The sequence below is a fragment of the Papaver somniferum genome, chromosome 2, assembly GCF_003573695.1.
Source record: "Papaver somniferum cultivar HN1 chromosome 2, ASM357369v1, whole genome shotgun sequence".
NCBI classification, from domain to species: Eukaryota; Viridiplantae; Streptophyta; class Magnoliopsida; order Ranunculales; family Papaveraceae; genus Papaver; species Papaver somniferum.
The window spans coordinates 16,791,689-16,802,411 of NC_039359.1; the positions used below are offsets into that span (position 1 = coordinate 16,791,689).

At 36.6% G+C, this 10,723-nt stretch overlaps 2 protein-coding genes across 3 annotated transcripts; one reads left to right on the forward strand and one right to left on the reverse strand.

Moving 5' to 3' along the window:
* The first annotated feature begins 3,108 nt into the window (after window positions 1–3,108).
* Window positions 3,109–5,928, forward strand: LOC113347022 (anti-sigma-I factor RsgI2-like). The gene is made up of 4 exons (XM_026590595.1): window positions 3,109–3,343; window positions 3,548–5,032; window positions 5,189–5,375; window positions 5,482–5,928. Exons 1-4 carry the CDS (start codon window positions 3,256–3,258, stop codon window positions 5,666–5,668), a joined length of 1,947 nt encoding a protein of 648 aa, XP_026446380.1. The 5' UTR covers window positions 3,109–3,255; the 3' UTR covers window positions 5,669–5,928.
* Window positions 5,929–6,330: 402 nt separating this feature from the next.
* On the reverse strand, window positions 6,331–9,817 carry LOC113347023 (nuclear envelope-associated protein 2-like). Of its 2 annotated transcripts, XM_026590596.1 has the most exons (6): window positions 9,473–9,817; window positions 8,813–9,115; window positions 8,612–8,719; window positions 7,161–7,622; window positions 6,950–7,051; window positions 6,331–6,846 (listed from the first exon to the last, which is right to left on the reverse strand). In XM_026590596.1, exons 2-6 carry the CDS (start codon window positions 8,993–8,995, stop codon window positions 6,679–6,681), a joined length of 1,023 nt encoding a protein of 340 aa, XP_026446381.1. In that variant the 5' UTR covers window positions 8,996–9,115; window positions 9,473–9,817; the 3' UTR covers window positions 6,331–6,678. The 2 variants fall into 2 exon arrangements, with proteins under 2 accessions (XP_026446381.1, XP_026446382.1); XM_026590597.1 differs by lacking the exon at window positions 9,473–9,817 and having other exon boundaries at window positions 8,612–8,730; window positions 8,813–8,953.
* Window positions 9,818–10,723: the final 906 nt, after the last annotated feature.

Here is a 10,723-nt window from a genome sequence, read left to right on the forward strand (position 1 = left end):
TACACTTCTGTGTGAGTGTGGCGGGTTTAGAGCGACCTGGTTGGTCGACGGGAAGTGGGGCCGGAAAGCTAGGGCGTGGCCACACTTCCAGTGCGTTGTGGCGGATTTAAAGCGACTTGATTGGTCGATGGGAAGTGGGGCCGGCAATCTAGGGCGTGGCCACACTTCCAGTGCGATGTGGCGGATTTAAAGCTACCTGATTGGTCGATGGGAAATGGGGTCGACAAGCTAGGGCGTGGCCACACTGCCAATGCGATGTGGCGGATTTAATCGCCTAGTTTGGCTAAGCGTAGTTTTTCGACCAACGGGGTCTAGTGTATTGCGCGGGGCGCGAAACCCTGATTTTACAAATTAGTCGGGTTTATGAGTTTTTTGTGAGTTATCACAATAACTGGCTGGATTTTGTATGCTGCCACAAAAATCCTTATCTACAGAATGTTGTGTGCCTTCCGTCTGAGCATTTCGTGCGATGGCCTTCACTTTGGTACTTGGAGGTTCATGATACTCCGCTGCGAGTGAACATAAATCCATCATGCCGTACCGATATTAAGGGTTCTGTCGGGGAACATAGCACAGGAAAGTACTCAGTGAGTCTTGTATTGGAGAGATGCCGAAATTTACAGAGTGTTTGGGATGGTTGCTACATTCTCCAGTCTGGATAAATTTCATGTAAATATATTGAATGGCTCAATAAATATGCTGGTGGAGGGGTTAGCACTCACCGTACTGTTTCCTTGCAGAGTGACGTCAGATGCAAGTTTTTACGATTTTAACCCTAAGCTAAAAACCACCATCAACACCAAGTTAGGGTTTTCATACATACATATTGTATTTGTTCTATCTTTTAATAAAATGATTTAGTGTTTTTCTCACAATGTCTTAGATTCATCTTGAGTATTTACTTAGATGTTAGTTGTGGGATTTCCTGCAACTATAATAGAGGTTCGAAATACATTGAATTCAGAAGGCAAGCCATTCAGGATATGAAAAACAATATCTTCATGAAGAACAAGCATACTTACTTGAGCAAGATGATGAGCAATAGATTTAGCACGACTAAAATAAGCTTGCATTGATTCGGATCCCTTCTTTAGGTGTTGTAGGTCATTCTTTAACTGCATTAGACGAGAATTTTAGTGTAGAATTGTAATTATTCTCTAAAGTTCGCCATACATTCAGAGATGTGGTATGACCAAGAACATAAAAAATAGTTTCATCCGATACGCACGGGAAAGGCATGAAAGAAGGAGGTAATTTTGTTGAATCCACCGTAAGTAAGGTGGATTGTTAATTGGAACATGTGTTGTTGAATCTCGAACAAGTTCAGCAGGTTCAAGTAAGTATAGATCCATCCACATATTTGTACAAATCAAAACTTCTTAAAAATAAAGCAATCTGAGACTTCCATGACAAAAAAAATTGTAGAATTAAGTTTTGTTGGATGAGAAATACTGAGTTTTGATGGATTTGAAGAAGGGGATCTTGAAGAAACGAGAGAAAAACTTAAAATTGTTTTAAAGAAATGAACAAAGATCGAAAAAATTTAATGGATTTAGGGTTTGGAAATCAAAGATTGCTTTGATACCATGTCAAAAGCTATAAGTCGGTGGACAAGGCTCTGATTATCTTTTTTGATTAAGATCAAAAGGGAGATACACAAAACGTTTATGTAGCGTAGAAAAAAAAAAAGAGACTCGGTCAACATGAACGCCCCTCAACAAAGACTATATGATTTGTAGACACAACTAACTAACTAACAAAACTATCAATGTAACCCATGTAACTGATATGCTAACATGCAGTTAGAGTAAAGTTTTTGAAATTTTGGTTAATGTTGTAGTAAATTGGTTAATGTTGTAGCAAACATGGGCTCTCTCACATGGTATATCTTGCACATCTTGTTCGTATTTTAATTGTTTGTAATGAGCTAATCCCAAGAAAGTTAAAGGCACTAGCCCTCTAAAATTAAGATATTCAAAGTATGTTCACAAGTCTAAAAGTTGTCATCACAAAGACAAATCGCAAAGGTTGTAAAGTTGATTGAAATTTGAAAACCATATCTAAGATAACTACTAGCGTTTCTTTTTTCTCAATGAGAGACATGTTCAAGTTGATTGCCGAAAAGTGCTTATTTATACCCCCCTTAAAACCTTATCACATGGGTGCCATCTTTCTATTTCTCTTGGCTGGAAAATCTAGTCAGACAAAGATGCTTTTGATACATTTTTGGGCTTTTGGAATTCTAGATATTGTGTCGCCAATGACAAGTCCTACAGAGGAAGCCTTGAATAGACTAGTATATCCATAACATGCAAAAAACATTATACCCACTGCCTTAATTCAGGCTTTTTAGCGACTCTACGTGATGCAAGTAGTCAGAAGTTAAACCTACTTGCAGCTTAACATTTAGGACTTCTTTTGACCACCACAACAAAGACAAACTACAAATCTAGTTTATGGGTGTACAGGCAGGGCAAACGCAACATACAATTAGCATCTTGAAATACAATCCGGGATACATCCCTTTAGATAGTTTATGTCTGTAGCTGAAGAGGAGGTCAGCATGTTTTGCAAAATCTAAACTTAAGCACCTGGTTTTGTAAGGATCAAGATCAACAAACCCATACTGAAAGCAGGAAAAATGCTTATTTAACCTATTGGTTCGCGTAAATCTACTTGGAAGAATGTCTTGTGTGCATTTATAGCTGTGTAGAATACTAGAATGAATAAATGTAATCAACATTTGCATAATTTTTTATATGAGCCCATGTGTGCCTGTGCCTGCTCACTGTAACTGTACATGACACCCACTGTTTCCTGTGCTTCTTTGTCCATGTCCCAACTATTGCTAAATGCTAGTACTTTATATCTTCATCTAAACATTTGTAAAGATAAAAGAAAAGAGTATCAAGTATCAACTCATCAACTGGAAGAGAAAAGCAATGTTGTTTGATTCTTAGTACTTATGCCCCTTTAATGAGGAAAGTAAGAACATAAACAAAATCAATCCTTACCCTTCATCTCAAAGTAAATAACTTTTATTTGTTATCCCAACAAAACCACCTTTTTTTTCCTACACACCCTTACTTTTTTCAGTGATGCTTTTTTTTTTTCCCTTCACCTCCCTATCTGTCTGAAACCACTGTTTGCTTTATGGAATGATTTTTAAACTATTTTTGCCAGAGAAATCACATAAAAATTCCAGTTAGAGTTTCTTCTAACCCTCAAAATAACAAAAAAAAAATCTCAATTTTTATGGCAATGGGGTGCATTAACCTCAGCTTATCATACTGCTGCTGCTTCTTGTTGTTCTTCATCTCTTGTTGCTTAGTATCTTCTTCTGGTAAGTAGAGCTTGAAATCTTTTCTTTTACACTTTCACATTAAGTGAAATGCAATAAAACCCATGTTTTAGTTTTGGTTTATGTTTCATTTTTATTTTTATTTTTTTACTTTTGTAGTCCTAAGAATATTTTGTGAATCTTAAGTATGTCTTCTTTTTTGAGGAGCTAGCTTTGGATCTTGATAAAGGTATCAAATATTTTCAGGAACACTTGTGGGTTTCTCCATTGATGCTAGGAGAAACAGTAAATCTGCATTACCTGCTGCAACAACATTATCCTTCCTGAAACAAAACAAGGTGTCTCCATCTCAGATTAGGGTGTTTGTTGCAGAACCTAAGAATTTTAATGCATTACTTAACACTAGAATCCCTATTGATCTTTACATCAACCTTAGTGTGTTTGAGAATCAAGCAATATCCAAAGATTTAGCTATTTCATGGCTAAACACCCACTTTCACCCAAACTTAAACATCACTAGTATTATGGTGAGTACTAGTAGTACCAACTTGGTAGAACAGAAACGCTTGTCTCTGCTTATACCCACTTTGAATTCATTGAATTCAGCACTTAAGTGTTTGAAACTTGAAAAGAAAGTGAAGGTATCTGTAGTGTTCCAGCTTTCGGTTTTGGAGAAACTACGCAAACAGTATAAAAGAGAGTTGGGTAGGGTCTTGAGATTGATTCAGAAATATAGATCATTTGTTATGGTGGAAATAGTTGTTGGTGGAGAACTCAGTATGGGAGATCAGTTCATTGGATTGGTGACCAAATCAGCTCTTTGTGCAGCTAATGTTATTCATGGAAAAGATGTTTCTATGGTTTTGAACATTAAGAGCTCAGTTATTCCAAGTGATATAGAAGTGGCTGAATTCTCTGAGAAGGTGATGAAATCTTTAGGAAGTCATTCTCATATCAAAGATAAAGTTTCGGGACTTTTTGCCGAAATTCATCCCATTGAAGAGTTTAAGCAAAATGAGCTCAATAGAGAAGAGGAACAGATATTTCATTCTTCCCATAGAGAACTCCTTTTACATGAAGACATCACAGACATCACTCCTTTTACACCTATTACCTTTCCTACTGTGAACCCAACTACACCAACAATTGTTACAGTGCCTTCTACAAATCCTGTTACCGTAATGCCGACGAATCCTACTGCCATCCCAGTTCCAGTCCCATCAACAAATCCATTGCCCACTATGACTCCTATAAATCCAGTCACCACACCCATTACTGTACCCGCTACGAATCCATTGGTTCCAGGGATTACAACACCTGTCACAGTTCCAGTCACACCACCTATGGACAACCCTATAACTAATCCATTACCACCTCCAGTCAATGTTCCAGTAACAAATCCAGTTACAACTCCTGTGACGACAAATCCAGTGACATCTCCTGTGACAACAACTCCAGTGACAAATAATCCACCTACAAATCCTATTTCAGGACAGAGTTGGTGTGTAGCAAAGACTGGAGCTCCAGTGAGTACACTTCAAGCTGCACTTGATTATGCATGTGGGATTAATCCCACAGCTTGCTCAGCAATCCAATCCTCCGGAAACTGCTATAACCCAAATACACTTCAGAGTCATGCTTCATATGCGTTTAACAGCTACTATCAGAAGAATCCAGTACCTACTAGCTGTGATTTTGGAGGTGCTGCGATGCTTGTTAATGCCAACCCAAGTAAGATATTTAAAAGCTTATACAGATTAATTCATCCTGTTTTTAGCTTCTTAAACAAATTTCTTTGCTGACAACTTGTCAGCTGTGAATCTTTATTTTCTAATTGGCTCCATGATAGCTAATGGAAATTACATATTCTCTTGAATTTCTTCTTAGGTACCGGATCTTGTGTATTTCAATCATCCACATCCTCATTACCATCATCAACACCAACACCAATACCAGTATCGACGCCTTCACCAATACCAATCTCAACAGCGACACCAGTACCAGTACCTATGCCAGCATCAACGTCACCCCCATCAACATTTACACCAGATGGAGGGGTAGGAGGAGGAACAAGGTAAGAGAGTTGGTCATGGAGTTATACAAGTTTTTCAGCCATGACTATGTTAGTTTAAGGGTTGTGTTACTAATGAGCTTCATTATCTGACATCTTTTATTTGCAGTTATGATACACCTCCAACGGCATTAAATTCAAGTTATCCTACCTCACCTATGACAAACATGTTTGGATCTCAACCCCCTCCAGGAGATAACACGTTAGCGCCTTCGGTAGCATCTGGGTTACAGCCGCTAAGTACTCTGATTACACTAGCGACATCCTTTGTCATTGGTAAACTTTTGTTAGCGTAGTAAACTAATACTCTTTTGAAGGAGCGGCCAGGGTAGATGAGATTTTCAGATTGTTCTCTTTGAAGCTAGCTTAGGGTGAGCAGTAAGGCGTTGGATATATTACATATGCAGTGTCATATCCTTTGCCTCACTTTAATATCTCTATGAAATAGATAGACGTATCGCTGTATTCTAACTCATCGTGTATATATATCTTGCACTATATCCATATAAGTTTTGAACTAAATGCAGATTGGATGCTCTCACTATTATCACTCTAACTAATCAGGTCCTGAATGAATTCAATCCTTTATTCCCAAGTTGTGGTTTCATCAAATGGGTTGCTCAGTCTGGTCAGCGGCCAATTTAATGAACCTTGCAAAATGCAAGGTGACCCTCCAATAGGCATGCTTGTGGGGTTGGCTTAGTGTGGACTCTTATGGGAAGGAATGATGATGCACTCAAAAGATCATGTTGTGATACATCAAAGGTTGCAATGGTGCTTTCGATTGTTTTTCTGACAGCAAGTAAGTGATATTTTCTTGAAGGAAGTTAGTTTTCAGTTGCCTTGATCAGGCATAAAAACAACCTGCTCAAGAATACTGACTAGCATTCCCTACGAAACAGTGCATGTCATTTGAACTTGTAACTATACAAGCAAGTGATGAAAGTGTTTTACGAACAAGAAATGAAACAAAAATTCTTCTTAAAATCTGGAGGTACACATTACCAACGACTTAGATATATTTCGTCTGCGGTAGTGCTAAAAACTAAAATCTAAATTTCCCGGAAACAGGTTCTAGAGCTGATGTTGATTACACAACCAGAGATAGATCCTAGTATCCTACTAACTTAGTAAAAAAAATATAAAAAAATCGATCCTAATGGCTACTACGTACTACTACTGCCCTTTTTTTTACACAATCAACTGAGGCTCTACCTCTACACTAAACTTCTTAATCCTACACTAAAAGATAACAGTTGGGGTCCCTAATTTCCTTTACATATATGACGCTAACTTGATAAAGCTTTCACCGTTTCGAAAACACTACCAGGATCAACATCGACATTGAAGCAACAAATTTGAAACCGGAGCTGTCCCAGAAATTCTGTTTGTCACCACCTCCAAATAATCCTTGTTGCTTTGTAGCCAACTGATCTCTGAGTTCCTTCAAAATCTTGTCCCTTTTCTCTCCAGTCTGCCAAAACACAACAACATAGAGTTGAAAAGATAATAGGAACACAGAACTTCATTTTCTTTCAACACTATTAAAAGAAATTCACAGAAGTATGATTTAATACCCTCTGCAGCTTCCGAGTCTGTGCTCGAGCTTCCTGAAGACAGAATTCCAACTTCAGTACCCTCTTTTTCAGATCTTGATCAGCTCTCCGATGTTTCTCCAACTGTATCACAGAACATACAATTCATAATTAAGCATGGATGGAAGCTTTAGAGTGAAGTATAAACTCAGATAGAATGTAAGTTTTAGATAGTGTTGAAAAGGACATATACCTGTGCTTCCAGTTCTCTAGTTTTTAGCTTCCAATGAGCAGTCATAACCCTCATCTCATCTTTCAGTTTCACTATCTCTTCATCCTTCGCAGCTATAAGCTTATTAAGCTTCTCAATGTTCTTGGGCGACACCTCATCAAGTATTTTTCTTAGCTCGCACTCCTTGCTAGCTCCAGCTTTTGCAACTGCTTGCATAATTTCTTGCTCAATTCTCAATACTTCACTTTTAAGTTGGTTCTGCGAAACCTCCCTTGTCTGAAGGTCTTTCTGTAGATGATCCAGTTGCTCTCCCAGCCTACGGACGTGATCCTCATGGTCTTTGATTATATTGTTTTTCTCATCTAATTCTTTTAATAGATTAACACATTGAAGCTGAGCTGATTCAGCAGCAGCAGCACTTGCATCTGCTGTTGCTCGAGTATCTGAGAGCTGCATCCTTAAATCAGCCAAGTCTTTGAGGTACTACATTGCACAAAATGAATAATTTTTAAGAAAGTTTGAATTAGAAAAAAAAAGAACAATTAATAAGAAAGTAGACAAGACAGATGAGTGTAAATCTACAGCAGAAGATAACATGTGTTTACGATTATGATGACAAGTACTGTACTAGTATACCAAGTGGGTTTACCATCCAAATTATCAAAAATTTGCGAAACAAGTCACACTGATAAAATGCTAAAGTAGACTTACCCATACACACAAGCAACAAAGGTTTCTGTGGTCCACTTCTCATGATGTGGAATTAAATAAAACTACCAACATACATCAGCTGCAGTTACTACTATGTGATCCACATTTATCTATTTTGGTAGATTAGTAAATCAACATGAGTTAGCACAGACATTTCTCAGATATATTATCATTAATGTAAGAGTCAAACCATACTTATGCTGAGCCTAACCATAATTTGAAAAAGACTTGTCGTATTGGATACATGAACCCATCGAGGAAATATGTGTAGCACACGGAATAAACACAAAGTTAGTTAATCAGGTGGAACCAAGGCGATTCTAGTTCTATCTAGCTGTTGCGACTTAATATGTGGCTATGCTGATTACACAAAGTTTGGTGAATATGATGGTCACAAGGGAAATAACAAACTTGAATTATTCACATGAGAGAATAAGACAACTAACAAAACCATATACCTGAAACTAAAAAAGCATTGTTTATAGTAGTAACAACAAACAAATTATCACTAATTGACATTTTTCTAACACCTCATAAATAATACTACAAACAATCTTTCTATGGCTCCACCAAATATTCTAATTTCTAACAAGTATGAACAAAAAGAACATGATTCCAAAAATAAAATTTCAAATTAAACAACTTTATGATGAGATCTAGAATCCAGATGCCAAGTATGAACAAAAATAATCAACCAAAGGAAACCCTAAATCGAAAGATCTAGACCAAAAAAATGAAAAAACTTTGATGTTGGTTCTGACCTGTTGAGCTGTGGATGTTGAATTCTGCAACTGCCCATTACTTTCTTCCAAGTTCTTCTGTAATTTGGTAATCTCGTCCTCCAAACTCCTTGCCTTTGTCTCCGCTTTCTGCACAAGCCCTAATTTATTGTCTCAAATCCATACTTCAAATTTTAACAAAAGGAACTTCTTTTGGATCAAGAAATGAAAATTGCACCATACCTGTCTACTTAAGGCTTCTCTAACAAAAGATCCTTCTTTCAAAGCAAGTTTATTTCTAACATCTTTAAGTTCAGATGCTAATTTGGCAACATTTCTTCTGAAATCATGTTTCCTTTCACTTAAATCCTTCAACAATGGATCTAATTCTCTCACAGATTGTTCTTCTGTTGTAGTAATCGACATAGAGATTAGATGCTATTCTTCAATATAAATTCCTTCAAACTCTTCAAAAAAATACAATATTTTTCCTCCTCAAGCGTTTCTCCCTTTTTTTCCTAGCTCTTCATCTTCTTCCTTTGGATTCTGCAAGTTGTAATTACTGCCATAATTAGCTTTGAATGCTCATCTTATTTCCGTATAGAAAATGGGTTTTGCATTTATTGTTCACGAGACTTCATAAAAATTTAGAAAAAGAGTCATTTTAAAAAAATTATGTAATTCCAAAAAAATAAATCTGACTAAAGAAACAAGTGTTTGACACATGAAAGTTACAGGTAAAGAAAGTTCTCGGTCAGAGTATTTGAGCCAAGAATCCTTGGTTGGTGTTTATAATCACGAGAAATCTTTGATTCTAACTCAATAGAAATGAAAAAGGATTTATTATTATATTTTCTACTAATATTCAAAAAAAAAAAAAAGAACACATCACAAGATTCATACCAGTGGTTTCTCTTCTGCAGCTGGTATAGAGAAAATGAACCAATGGAGGAAAACCCAGAAAGAAAAATGTCTACTTTGAGAATATTAACCTTCTTCTTCAACAGTAACAATAACAGAGCACTTCATTCAAATGAAGCTCTTAAACAATGAAACAAACACAACGGAGATGAAATCTGAGCCAACACTACTAAAATAAAAGCTTCTTTTAGATCATAACATAAACAAAGAAGAAAGAGATTTTCTTCAGGATCATTTGAAACTTAGGGTTTTGAAAAGTGTTACAGAGAAGATATTTGTTTTTTTAGTGATTTTGAAGTAATGGTGGTGATATTAAAACAGAGAGAGAAGGTTTGGAGTTAAGACAGTTGGTTTGGGTACTCCGAACCTAAGGTTCGCATCATTTTGACATCAAGCGCGGCAATTCAAAACTTCGGGTTAATTGCTAACAGCCGTTGATGGATGTAGCTTGTGATTGGATAAGCGTCCGGAAGAGCATCAGACCTCCACCTCCTCAAGGTTTGAAATTTGAAAGTGACCACACTCTGTTCATGACTTGCAGAATGCCTATCTTGACCTTTCCATCAGTACAAAGAAAATTGAATGATTTTTTGTTGGTACAACCGGTAGTAAGGCCGATGATCTGATCATCTTTCCGGCAACTGGCGTATATATATTCCAGTTAACTATGTGTTACTGTTACTTTAGTTACTAAGATTTTTTTTTTTGTGTGTGTTTTTGAAGCACTAAGAAATCTAGTTATACCATGCTCCGTGGTATTAGGTATTGGTCTTGATACTACTTTAAAATAATTGGATAGAGGTTATACACAAACCTGCCTATTATTTTGAAACAGAGAGAGTATATCGTATCGTGTAAATCCTCTCAGATAAAGATATGATACGGTGGTATTGACGATACATATCGATACTGATTGAATTATATCTCGTATTATATCTATTACATGGATATTAGGATTGCGCGTAATCTTGACTATTAGAGTTGGATAATATAATAAACTGACTGATACGAAAAAGCTATTTCTGAAATTATATTTATCACATGAATACTAGGAGTATGTATCATCTCGAATATTAAGGTTACGCTGTAAAATATATAAGGATCATATCGTCTAGTACTGTAATTTTGATCTTGAGTACCTACAAAATTATGTTATCTCAAATGATCATTTAGCACGTCTTTACTTTCGTTCCTAATTCCATAACTATCATTTTCTTCGTATGTATATCTACT